Here is a 13794-nt window from a genome sequence, read left to right on the forward strand (position 1 = left end):
CAAAGAGCCACAAGAGATGTTGACAAACACCACTGGGAAATGATAGTTGAAACATCATAGTCGCAGCAAAATAATAGTTCTAAGGCTAATGGAGACCTGGTTTACAAAGACTTTGTGTTTCATGATTGCATGTTGTAGCCCATAAGGCATGGGCTTTCACAGAAACCTCTTCTACAAGCAGAGCTGTTCCTAGCTGCTTCCCGTGACTGCTCTAGGAGAGTTTCCTGCTCTTGGCCTTTGCAGTAGTTGGGCCACCAGAAGGCTCACTCTTTACCTGTATGCTTATTTCTGCAAAACTGGTAAGAATTTCATTTGCTTGTGATTTTTCTCTTATTAACTTGAGTTATAATTAGCCAATGGTTTAAAAGTTCATGGGGATGCTGTGTGTAGTGTAATCGCATAAGGAAACATCATGACACTGACAAACTAATATAGAAGGGATTTTGCACTTGTACTAAATTTATGAAGTCACTTCCAGGCATGCCTTCTAAAGACCATTAAATTATGGGTGAAGTTGAAGGAAGAATAGTGTTAAGTGTGTGTAGTGAAGGCAGAAGATGGAAGGGACGATAGTCTGGAGGAGCAAGGAGAAGGGATAGGAGAGCAAGGTTGGCTGCGATGGGGTGCGCTGAAGCAAGGCAAAGCCAGCAGCTGATGTGGAAGCCTGTTCAGTCATCACCTGTGGGACCTCAGCTAAGCACTTGGTGCCAGAGCTCAGTGCCTTGCTGGCTTCTGATATCTGCCTGTGGGCCGGTGAGGGGAGAGGATAGGAGATGCACTTGCATCTCCCTTATTGAAATCCCACTCAAAAGTCAGTCTGACTTGTGTGTTAGTCTGGAAACCATACAAGGCTTGCTGCTTTTTTCAAGTGGTAGACTGTTTCTTAAATCAGGACCTGGAAATAAAGTCCCAAGCCTTAGGCTTACTCAGCTTTCTTACAACTGCTTTTCTCAGGCTGTTGAAGCCAGAAGCTTCCCCTATGCCAGCCCAGACAAAAAGGGCATTCACTGTATCTGCTTTAGGCTACTAACTACCTCCACTTCAGGTGCTCCAACACCACTGCTGAAGGCTTTCTCACTGCAGCAGCTGTACAGGGAGTTAGGGCACAATTTGGGGAATGACCTTGTGTGGCTGTGCTACCAAATAATTTGGGTCCTGGGCTTCTGGTTGTTCCTGCCACCCTTATACTAATGCCCTCTGAGGTGCAACCTAGCTGCAGCACTGAGCATAATTTCCCTTCAGCTGCCACTGCCAGTTCACAGGGGGGATAGGATTGCTCCAGGCTTGGCTCCTGCTATCTCAGCAAGTTTTGCAGCCTCAGCTACCCACCCCCTGCTGCACACAGTCCTGTGCTTTAGGGCAGGTTGTGGGTATCCCTTGGTGCTATGTTATGAGAGCACAGTTCTGGTAGGAGATGTTGGGACTTTGCAATGCAATGTATTGTAATGCAGCCTCCCTATGATTGCAGGCACTTGGAACTGCAAAAATGTGCACTCACGATTAACTAGCACATGGAGGCAGCAGGAAGCATGGAGGAGGCTTGGGCTGCTCTGCATCACTTTGCTGAGGAGTCTTGTGTTTTTCTGTAGAGGGGTTAAACATGGTAGCAGATCCCCACTCTGAGCTCAAATCGCACTGAATAAATACAAGTGTATGGGCCCAGATCTGAGGTCAGAAATAATTGGGATGTTACATTGCTGCAGTTTCTCCCATTGGCATGTTGAGAAGCTCTACACTCAGCAAGCAAGCTGCTATCTTTTCTCCTAACAGCTTATCCAATGGCTGCATCTCAGTGTAGATGTTTTAGGTGAGAAGTTCAGAGCTGCTTCGTGTTGTCCTCATGCTGTGCACTGAGGCAAAAAGGAGCTGAATTCACTACATGTCTCACAGAAATGAATGTTACGCACCTTGGAGCTGAATTCACTACAAGTCTCACAGAAATGAATGTTACGCACCTTGCAGCATGGCTGAACTACCTGGTCAGGAGAGTCTCAGGAGCAAGGACTGCCTGTGGCATACTTTTCCCTCTTTTACCTGTCATCTCCAGGGACTGATTTTGGGTAAAACTTCCACCCACAATAAAAAAGAATAGGCTTTTGTTTGTAGGAGTTCATGAAAATGCACCTTGAGATATATATATATATATATATTCTTTTTGAAACAAAAGCTATTTTGCCACCTGCCCAAAACTAAACTGATATAAAACTGTAAATAGGTTTCAAAAATGGGATTAGACAAATGAATGCAAAAAGAGAACCGTCAGTAGCTGTTTAACAGTGTGATCTAGGTGAATATTCTTTCTCCAGGGTGTAAACTGCTGAGTGGGAGATGCTGAGAGGCTCTACCCAGGCAAGGGTGACTCCGTCTCCTTCCTTTCTGAAACATCTGCTAGTGGTGGCCAATGGGAACAGGGCATTAGGCTAGATGGATCTTCTTTAGTGCATTTTCTTTAAATACTTTAGTACTTGACTTTTGGTATGCTTTGTCCTAGGACTGTACAAATGATTAAACACCTCCACAAGTGATTCTGTCTTTGACAGAGGGGGCAAGGAGAGAGACTGAAATTGTGACTCAGCTACGAGGGGGTTAAATGGCTTAACTCTTCCTTGATTAAGGCCAGAGGAATGTTTGAAGTATCTAGCCTGATTTCCTGTAATGCAGAGGAGAAGCTTTCCCCGGTGAACTCTTCATCAAACCAATATAGTTGTGTCTTCTGGAGAGACATCCAGCCTGGAAGTAAACGCTTCACAGTGAGGATCTCTCAACCCCCTCTATAAACTGTTCTAGTGGTTATTACTGCCCTGTTAAAACTGCACTTCATTACTTCTGTGAGCGTGTTGAGCTTTAGCTTTAACCAATGGGTTATGCCTTTTTTTTTTTTCCTTCCCTAAATACAGCCAGAGACGGTCTCAGAGGCAGACAGATCTTGAAGCCCTGAGTTGACTCTTAGCCTTCTCTGAGGCAATCCACTTCGGAGGAGCTTTGTCAGCCTGCTGCTCCAAGCCTCATGCTCTGCAGCTTGGCTCGGGCTTGCCTGAACTGTTCTGATTTGGCAGTCTCCTGTGAGCAGCACGGAGGTGATGAACACCCTTCAAATCCCCATCACTCACGGGATCCTCATTCCTTTTCGGGTCTGACCAAGCCCTCAAATCTGAGCTTTTAGCTACAAATCCCGTCTCCAGCAAGGCAAGAAGATGGAGGGAGGCGAAGACAATTCTGGTTCCTTGCTGCTGACAGTCAAAATCTATTTCTTCGATTCCCTCTGTGCTTTCTAAGAAAACTGTATTTGGGTGGTAATACTTAGTGGCTGAATCAGCCACGTGTCTCTGTTTTGCTGGAAACTTTCTAGACCACGACTGTTCATTAGTGGTATTACCTCTGACCAGCCTGGCTGCTGCTTTTGTTGCAATATGAATGCAAAGACCATCTTCTTCTGACACTTGCATGTATTCTAATAGCTTGACTACAGAACTAAATGTGTTTTTGAAAAAAGAAAGCAAGCAGTCTGGGTTATGCATACATACGCTGCTCAGGGCAAGCTGGCATGTTTGATCTTTATCTTATTCTGCAAGAGATCAAGAAGAAGAAATGCATAAAATGTACATTTCTAATTCAGCACATTTTGGAATAGAACAGCATTTACATGGGGAAATCCTCAGTGATTTTCTGCTTTTACTTGCTTTGTAATATCCACGTTGGTATTGCTGTATGGACATCACAGTAACTGAATGATTCTAGGAGCTTCATGCATTTTTAATTTTCTTCTTTTAATTCCTTTTATCTAAAATTAAGTTCATTAAACACGAGATTTTCTTTCGAAGGGAGAAACCAGGGGACATATGAAAAAAAAAATCTGTTCATAATTACAATAAGTTCAAAAGCAAAAATGGCACCCCAATTAAACTCTGCTGCAAAGCAGTACTGCATCTTAGAATACAGGCACCAATCTTTGGGCCCAGTCCATCAAAAACAATTTAAAAATGGTTACAATATTCTATTTAACAAAATGAGTTTGCAGTCCGAGACAAGCTTGAGAATATGAAATAAAGGCTCTCAGAAGGCTTGAAAATGAGAACGGAAGAAACCCTCACTATAGTTGTCTGTTGGCTTGCTTAATTCCATAGTTGATTCTGAGTTTGGCATTGGCAATGGTGAAGTGTTGTCCTTGTGCTGTAGTCCAACTCCTGGAAAATCAGCTGCTAGTAAAGAGGAAGCTCGATCAGTTTATGACCAGGGCTGATGTAACGCGAGACAGCTGGACTCAGCAACTGCCTAGATCCCAGCCGGGGCAGGAGCCGGCCGTGCTGTTTCTCCAGCAGGCTGGGCAGGAGCGCTCTCCTTCGTGTGGGGGACGCTAGGCTGAGGGCATTGCTGCTTCATCACAGGCGTGAACATCCTTCTCCCCTGTGCCAGGCATTTCTGTGCCTATTAGACCACAGGCAAATTTGGAATAAGGCTCCTGTGATCCCTTCTGTCATGGGTTGTCCAGCTGATACAACCTCTGCCCCAAAACAGCAAAGATCCCCCTGCCCTTCCCAATTTTTTACCTTAACAAACTGTGGAGTTGCCTTTACATGTATATTAAAAAAAAAAAACACAAAAACCAGTCCGGTCATCTGTTCCTTGCTCCAGCTAGGGGATGTGTTTATGTGCTGTAGTCATTCCTGGGTCTTGCTGCTGTTGAAGTAAATACGGGCTGAATAACAGTGTGGTTAAGGTATGAGGATGAAAGAGGAGGGCAAGCAGTGCACGCCCAGCCACCCCTGTTGTGTAGCAGCTGGGGCTGCACGGACTGCCAGTGAGAAATGCATGATCAGTTCTTGCTGCGGGACGAAGAGAGGCTGCTAAGGGTTTTAAAATGTGGCTCTAATGCTGCAGCGACCCCATTATGGACAGAAGTGAGTAGTGGAGATCACCCACCCACTTTGTGACGAAAATACCCTTCCCAACTGTCTGAAGCAAATTGACCTTAAGGCTGCTGGAGAGGGGTGGCAAAGCAGGCTGGGGGGCAATGGAGTAGGTGCAATCCAGTAGCTTGCAATCCAGACCTGGATGGCGGGGAGAGGAGCCTCGAGCCGATTTAGTCGGCCTCATGCCTGTGCGGTGGCAGAGAGCAGGAAAGCAGCCATCCTTGCTGTGTGGCTGCTGCTGGTTAAAGCAGCCCTGCTTTAAAGCTTTGCCTGCCAGGGCTCTTCCCTCCCACAGGAAGCCAGAGCGCAGTAGGTCAGGCCGGGATGTGGGGCCGTCACTGGGACCCCCTCTTGCCCCATAGCAACAAGAAAGAGGTGAGAGATGGCATTTCTGGGCTGAGAGAGGCAGGCTTGGGATGGGGCTGCAGGTCCCTCAGGTACCTCTGTTGATATCTAATTATAATTTCCTTCTGCCAGGAGAAAAATGGATTCCCTCTACTGCTAGAGTGGATGGATTGGTACTGCAGTTCCTTTCTCCAGACATGTCTTTTATTTCCTATAGAAGAAAAATGTCATATGCTACAAAGACAGCAAGGAAAGCTTTTGACTACAGTATTTGAAGTGCTAATACATTCGCAGGAGCATCCTGTGCCATTTAAACAATTTCCAGCCCAATGTATTGTTTCTGCCTGGTTCCTCCTAAAATCTCCCAGCCTGGATTGAATTAAGGTCCACCTCTGACTTTGTGCTGAGATGTTAGGAGCTTATGAACTTGCCCAGTTAGGTATGTGACCACAAAGACTGATGCACTCATCATCTCATCTCAAGAGTGATGTGTCTCATGTCTTTGAGTTTTCATCAGTTCCTCCTGCTACAGTCAGTGTAAAAGTCTTCAGTTTTCACTTGCCCTCATTTCTCTGCTTTGAGTGTGTCTATACCATGAGCTAAGCACAGACCTAGCTGTGTCAGTCCTCATCCCATGCTGTAAACATCCAACCCCCCCTCAATCACCCAGCACTGCTGGTCCTAGTGAGCCTGTGGGGCTTGCGTCTGAATCTGCACTAATCGCCTCGTGTCGCAGACACAACCATGCTGGCCACCAAGGGAATGGAGGCACAACAGAGCCTGGAGTGGAAATACTCCTTGAATGGGGACGAGGTGTGGAAAACATGGGCATAACCTTCCCTTTGCCCGTGGAAAGCTGCTCACCACCTCCTTGATGCTGGTACAGAGGAAGGTGAGGCCAAGATTCTTCCTTGGGTGAGTTTCCACCCACAGATTCAGGAAAAAAAAGCAGGATGCCAGGCCAGGATGGGAGAGAGCATCAGAGAGCAGCGATGCTGGCTGTTCCCTATGGGACAGGGAGTCAAGTGCAGTAACTCAGCTGGCAAGGCAGAGCCCTCGCTGGCCAGAGCCTGACCGCCCCCCACCCCCACCCCCCCCATCCCTGAGCAAGGTGAGCAGGGCAGGCCCAGAGAGGGCAGCCAGGTTCAACCAAGAGTCCAGAGCAGTAGGCAAGTCCTTGGTCATGAGGTAGGTGTGAGGTCAAGCTGAGAAATCAGTCTGCAGGTAATGGTCAGATCCTTACCATTACCGAGGGTAAGACATAGTCCAGTGACTGCTGGGCACAATTCACAAGACACAAACTCAAGCATTTGCTCTGCATCAGGAAGAAAGTGGATCTGAGGCAAACCTGTCTCAGAAATGTCTGATGTGTCAGGTGAGTACTGTAAGCCTGGAATTTCAAGAGAAAGAGGTGTTCCCTGGTGCATATGTTTCCTTTTTTTCTGGGTATTAATCCCCCTTGGGGACACTGGTCAGCTCAGGCTTCACAGCTGAAATGGTTAGGACAGAGAGGGCAAACAGCCTGTGAACCGCAACATGCTTGGGCATCCTTTGGAGATCCTCAGAACTGCTTCAGTCTCCTCAGCCCTGGGTTAGGTGACCTCAGAAGTCCACCAGTGCCTATAGAAATCCAGTAGCCCCAAGAGTATTTAGACATCTTCAGGATCTATGATTCAGCCCACCTAGCAGCATGCTGGGAGCTTAATGCCACCCAGAGGAACTAGCAGAACGAATGTCTGAACCCATCATACTAGGGTTGGTGCCTGGTTCATCCCTCCTTGCTGTCTTTTTCTGCTCATCCTTAGGCTGTGATAATTCATTACTGAGGGCCCTAGCCATCTGCTAAATGTAAGCGCACCAAATTGTTGCACCACAGATAGACTATGGCTAAACACTTTTCAGTGAATGTCAGACACAAGCTCATGTGGAAAAAGTCTCTCTGGCAGCCTGCACTGCTAAATAACATTGTATCAAACCCGTACTGCCTCTGTAGTTTTAAGCTCATTTAGAGCAATTCTGGATTCTTGATGTCAGTCCACTTTAAATCTCCTTGCATGATACAAGGAGCCTATCTAGCCCACCACTAGTCCGTGGTGCTTTCCATTCCCTCAGTCCAGCTCAGCCATAGACACAGAACTAATGACAGATGACAGATGGCTTTGGGAATTTCTGCTGAGGCAGTATCTCTCCTTTGGTATTTAAGCGATAGCTGAGTTCCTCCAGAGTATGATTTATTATACTCTTATTGTGCACAGACTCATCAGATGTGAAACATTCTGCCAGTCAACTTTGTTTTGTTCCTTCATGACCGTCATACTGGTGGCCCAAAGATGATGATGGATGATGCTGATGGACAGTAGGATTGTAATCAATACAGCCTTAACAGATTTAAAGCAGTATAACATTCTTCTAAGGAAAATACTGTAACAAAAACGTCTCAATATATTTCTGTTGTGAATGTGCAATGACTTGGTGCTTCATTCTTTTTCACGTTTGTCACATACACACACTTCACCTCTGGCAGAGTTGTACTGAGTTAAGACCAAACTTCGGCTCATGCCCCTGGAAGTACGCTCACAAAAACAAGTTAGCTCATGGGTGCTGACGAAAAGCCTGGATCAATGCAGATATACGGTGAGCTGAAATAGATCCTCTGTGTGGGCACTTAACAGACTTTCAGAGGTAAAGTAAGTCTACAACGATTTTTATAGAGTGGTGTCTGCCTGAATTGAAGAAATTTGGGAAGAAAAGTAGCCCATTTAGGAATGTGGAGAGCGCATGTGCACGCATTCATATAAGTGTGCATGTGTGTGTGTGCCTGTAAATATATAACACACTGGTTGAAACAGAAACTTTGCAGGTCCTATACAGATCTGTTTCTGCAAGAGATGATGTTTTGAGAAGGGCCAGTACAGCTTTTCCTTGTAGACTGGCTCATTTTGACCCCTGTGTGTGTGTGCGTTAGGGTTTACTATCTGTTTCAACCAGTATTTGACGTGGGTCAGACTGAAAATAGTTGTGGAAGGTTGCAAAAAGCAGAAGCAAAACATTGCTGCTGGGCAGTAGCTCACTTCTCAGTGAGGGAGGGAACTCTGCTCTTCCCAGGTCCATGCTGGTGGGGAGCTGTTGTCTTGCTCTGGCAGAAGTTGGCCCTTTCTGCGGGAGATGAAGCTCCTGTTTCCACTGTGCTGAGATCCTGCAGAGATAAGCATGATACACAATGGCTATAGCTGTATTCAGGAGACATCAGGGCAGCGGAGAACTGCTGCTTCCTACGGCCACTTAATACGAAGCCGGATTGGAGCAGGGGGTTCACTATCCTCAGCAGCATCTGAATTCGGAACAGCAGGAGCCTGTAGTCATCTCACTGAGACAGGCTCTTGTTCCTGGGAGAGGCAATGCTCTGGCAAGGCACAGGTAAAGGCATGCGCAGGGCCTTTCATCGATATTCTCTAGTCTTGAAGCACAGAGTGCTGGGATTTTCCTGGCTCTTTAACTACCAGCTGACGACACTGAAATTCTGAAGTGGTGAACTTGTAACATGCAGGCTGTTGGCAAGAGAAATGTGCTTTTTTAGCCTCATTCTGCCAGGGGTGAATTCGTTCTTTGTTGCCAGTCCAGCACACCTGCAGTTCACTGCACAGTCAATGATGGCAAACATGGTCCTCTCTGTTCTTTCAAGGAAGGACTAAGACAATATTTGGGTAGCCCATCTTGTCTCTAAATTGGATGCTGGGCAGAAGCTATTACAATTTTTTGTCAAAGGGTTATTTTTCTCTAGTGGTAGACTTCCATGGCTGTTTTTTGCAAAAGAAAAGCCTCCATGTTCTATCGTTCACGGGTGCACAAATGCGTATCTGGCACAACAGCAGTCCTCTCACTCAGCTGCCTCTGTGTTGCATCTCTTATTCTTTGAAAGTTGTGCTTCCACATAGCAAGCGCTAAGCATGCTCCTTCATTGAGGACTCCAGGTCACCGATTTCTGTAGCATGAGTTTTGCTTAAGGATATTGGCAAGGCCTAGCTATGTTTTTTGCAGCAAAATATGGATCGTCTTTACAAGGAAATGCTTGTTGCAGTATTAAATATTTCCAGAGCTTGTTTACACAAGTAATTATAAGATAAGACGATCATATTTCACTTGTATTTGCTAGTGCTGCTGTCTTGTTTTTTTCAGCATTATCAGAAAGACAACTGATCGCCCATCAATACAAACAAAACATTAATACTACCCTGTCTTGCTATATACTAAACTCCAGAAGGAAAAGCACTACAATAGCAAACTTCAATCAGGGAACATTTTGTAAGGAACAGATAAAGGACAATCTTTACCTGATACAAGAGATGTAACGCCAGTACAAAGTTCCTGGGGAAATGTATTCAAGTCAGAGATTTTATAAGAGGAGCAACAATAGAAAACGGCAGAGCAGGTCACAAGGCCCTGCCCACGTTAACCCCATTTAATATCCACGGCTTAATCCCACCTCCGCGTCACCTAACGCACAACCCAATACCGGGTGCTTATGCGACGCGACGCGCCAGCGGCTGGGACACCATTTCTCTTCGCTGCTTCTTGCGACGCTGGCAAAACGCACCGACCAGCCGTGCAGCTTGTGAGACCGAGGTGCCCCGGAGCCTGGCGGCCGCCGCCTAACCACATCCCCGAGCAGCGGCCCCAGCCCCAAGGGGCGCCGCCATGGCGGCCGCGCGCCTGCGCACTGCACGCGCCCGGCTCCAACATGACGCCCCCGAGGCGCGCCCGCCTCGCGCCCCACGTGACAGCGCTGCCCCAGGCTGCCCCGCGCTGCCCCCTGCTCCCGGAAGCGCTTGTCGCCTTCCCGTGCTTGGGGCTGCAGCCGCTTTCCGCTCCCGCGGCCGCTGCTGCCCTCAGCTATGGGAGTCCCGGCTTTCTTCCGCTGGCTCAGCCGCAAGTACCCGTCCATCATCGTCAACTGCGTGGAGGAGAAGGTGAGGCTCGGGCTGCCTTGGGCCTCCTGCTCCCGGAATGGGGGTGGGGGCCCTAACGGCCGCTGTTGGGGGGGATGGGGCGACTCCCTAACGGCCGCCGTGGGGGGGGGGGGGCGACTCCCTAACGGCCGCCGTGGGGAGGGGGGGAGCTCCCAAACGGCCGCCGTGTCGGGGGGAGCCCCCTAAAGGCCGCCGTGGCGGGGGGGGGGGGGTGTTGCTTAGGGCAAAAGTTTACGTTTTATAAAAGCCTTTGGTAAAACGTGCGGGGAACAGGAAAAGGGCTAGTGAGGATACCTCCTGCTGCGTGAAGATACGTTCTTCGTAGTCGCTGTCTTTCATCATATTTCAAAATAAAAGTGAAGCTGTCTGTCTTGAAGAGTATGAGTGGTGAAGTATAAATAGTGCAAAACAACTTGTGTTGCTTTAATTTTTATGTTCATGTGCACGTATAGTGTAAGGATACAAAATGAAGAACAGCTGTATCCCTTACAAGGATTGTTCTCCTTTTAACCAAACCTTTCTAAACTTCACTTTAAAATGATCTGCCAAGGAAAAATTATTTTTATATATATACGCACACATATATATACATGTATGCATATATATGTTTGCACACATATATAAAGTATATATATAAAAAGCATAAAGTGATGTTTTGCTTCTCTGCTAGAAGATATCTAATGGTACTGTTTGTCTAGAAATCAAAAAGGGATGCTGCAAAGAAGATTAAACTACAGTGCCTAAGGGGGGATGGGATTTTTAGTCCTTGCTTATTTAAGTGGTGGTTTTTTTGTTTTAATTTGTGCATGTTTTTATTTTTCAGGAAAAAAATATTTTAAATGGGAATGTAGAAAAATTTTACCTCACCAAAGAGTAGGAAGATGATTCTAAACTTTAAGCAAGATCTTAAGTTCTTCCTGCTTTTGCTTTCTAGGTGGGGAAGGAGGGAAGGGGAAACACTTGTTCTGTGTGATTTGTTTAAAACCCAAAATCTTAGAGAATTTGTACAATCTTTTTCTCCTTTCAAATGATACTAATTTTGCAGAGCCCCTACACTTTCACCTTCTGCCAAAGCTGGATACTGTAATTTCTGCTCCAGCACTGGAGGTGCACTTCCAGTGTGACTTAAAGCTGACCAAAGTGAGAGCTGTTGCTGAGATGGCTCATTTCCTTTCTGCCTCTACAGCAGTTGATGAGGTCATGGCATTATATTCTTTAACATTAAGCAGCTTCAGGTTTGTTCTCTCATTTCTGGTATTTTTTAGTACAGGAGAAATATGTGCTGCCCAAACTGGGAGTTGGTTTTCCCAAGACGTCCTCTAAAATCCAGCTCTTTGTAGGAAAAGAAACTGCTTTTGGTAAGGAATTAGTCCCAGCCTAGCTGCTGGACTCTGGAGATGGCCTCCACTAATCCATAACTTGTAGTAGATAAGGTTTATTGATCTCTTTAAGCTGACCTGTGTGTAATAGGGCACTTAAAGCACTGGCTTTTCTTCTTCTCACCTGATGGTTCATCTTTGTCCTCTCTCTTGCGCCTGCATGGATGTCTGTGTGCTTTTTTGTGGAGCCCTTTCTGGGAAATAACAGAGTTGAAAATCAACCTTTTTTTGGTAGGCTCGTTTTCAGATGGATTGGTTTCTTTGTTTGCCTCACTTTGTGGTCACTCAAACACTTGTGCCGTCATAAGAGATGTGGTAGGAGTTGGAAGCTGCTGCGGCAGTTGCAGGGGGTCTTGCCTTTCAGGGAGAACAGAAACTTGCATTTGGTTTCAGTAGCCACATCATGATAGCTTTACAGTGCAGCAAACATATGGCAAGTTATTCTCTTTAGAGCTAACTTTGCTGTAATTTTTTTGGGTAGACAAACCCTTGGATCAGTGTTTCCCAAACTGTTTTTCCTGTATACTTTTCCAAGTGATTTCTATTGTTCATCTTTTGTCAGGCTGTATTAGCTGGGTGCTGCTCTTGCTTGTAATCCTGTTTTTGAAACTACTTGTTCCCGCTGAATGTCTGCTGTGTCCTGTACCTTTTCCATATGTCCTGTCCCTCCCTGGGAGAGTTTTCTCCACATCTGGGAAATACTGCACTGTGAAGAAGATAGAAATGTGCAGAAAAGGTAGAGAAGATGAGGGAAAGGAAAAGAAAGTGATTGTACTATGTATTGACAGTTTTTGACTTGTTATTTTCTCTAAGCAAGGCTTTAATGTACGTGGATGGTAGGACTTTAGATCAGTGTTAGCATTCAGGTGTTCTTAAAGGCCACATAATTTTCAGAATATTCTTGCTTTTCAGATTCAGGTGGTAAAATGGAGTGATAGATTTGGATCCATCAAACGTTCTGGCTCTTTAACAATTATGATGTTATTCTTTTGTTTATTAACATTACGGTTTCTGAGAAGACCAGTTAACCTCCTTCAGCATAATGTGTGAAGCTTATTTTACCTGTAGCTGCAAGAAGTGAATTTGTGACTCCAGTGGATGGATGAGGTTTGAGTATTTTTCTACATGGGGTAATTATTCCAGCAAAAGATGGTTCGTGGGCTTGCAAGTATGGTTCCCTTAATAGCTGCTTACATGAATACTTCCTCTGGAATAAGCTGTTGACAGCTAGCAATGATTATTGTGATCACTTCGCAGAACTGCTGTTTCTTGTGTAATCTGTTCTGAGGATCTGGGTAACCCTCAGTTTCAAAGTCTCTTAGGGACAGTGTTTTGTGTTTGTATGTGCTGGGGAAAAATAGGAGGCAAGCATATTATATGGAATGGGAGAATGATGCATCTCTACCAGTTACAGGTATTGGGTGTGTGACATGACATTTATTCTTTCACAGCTGGGGCTGTGGATCTTTGGAGTACTAACATGTGAAGGTGTGTGTGCATATCCTACCTAGTGTTTTCAAGTACCTGCTTGTTCTCAGGTGTCCTAGTGCTTCGAAACCTGAACAGTCACTCCTCAAGCAGGAGCATTGTTATTTGACTTTTATCCCTTTCCAAAAATGCTTCTGCATCACGTATGTGGATAACTGATGCCAGGCAATTTACTTTATCCCCTTTTTACCAAAGTAGGGAGCTCACAAAGGTGAGCAGTTTGGTCTTTCGCTCGCAGTCTGTATCATAATTAATTGTGCAGTTGAAGTTTTTCATTCATCAGCTCCCCCTTTCCTTCATTACATCAGAGTTGTGTGGATAAACATCCATTCCAGCAATAAAATTAGACTGCGGAAACAGCAGTTCTGTTACATTTGTGACCATACTGGCAAGGTAGCCTCATGACTTAGTTACGAATAAAATCCCTTAAGACAAAGTTTAGTTGTAATGTTTTGAAGCGGTGTTCTGGTGATCAAAGGGATGCAAATACAGTTTTGACAAAACAAAATAGATTGGTTTAGAGGTTTGTTGTTACTATATTGCAAACGGATATTTTGATTTTTGTCTAACAAGCTTGTCTGACTGTTTCTGGATAATGCTTTAATGGTCTGTGTATGTAAAAGGAATCACAACTTAAATAGCAAATATATTTGCAATCTGTAACAATTAAGTGGAGTTTTGTTTATGAGCAGAAGGCTTACCTTT

The 13794-nt window shown here is 45.5% G+C and overlaps 1 protein-coding gene and 1 long non-coding RNA gene across 2 annotated transcripts in view; one reads left to right on the forward strand and one right to left on the reverse strand.

The window, feature by feature from the left end:
* Positions 1-3748: 3748 nt before the first annotated feature.
* On the reverse strand, positions 3749-10086 carry LOC135327949 (uncharacterized). Its single transcript, XR_010388627.1, has 2 exons — positions 9587-10086; positions 3749-8451 (listed from the first exon to the last, which is right to left on the reverse strand). It is a non-coding gene; the product is annotated as an uncharacterized LOC135327949 (long non-coding RNA).
* Positions 10052-13794, forward strand: part of XRN2 (5'-3' exoribonuclease 2) — a 62153-nt gene continuing 58410 nt past the window's right edge. Inside the window, exon 1 of the mRNA XM_026106038.2 lies at positions 10052-10222. Within this exon, the coding sequence (XP_025961823.1) occupies positions 10148-10222 (75 nt within the window). The 5' untranslated portion in view covers positions 10052-10147. The remainder of the gene's footprint in view (positions 10223-13794) is intronic.

Source organism: Dromaius novaehollandiae, chromosome 3 (genome assembly GCF_036370855.1).
Source record: "Dromaius novaehollandiae isolate bDroNov1 chromosome 3, bDroNov1.hap1, whole genome shotgun sequence".
NCBI classification, from domain to species: domain Eukaryota; kingdom Metazoa; phylum Chordata; class Aves; order Casuariiformes; family Dromaiidae; genus Dromaius; species Dromaius novaehollandiae.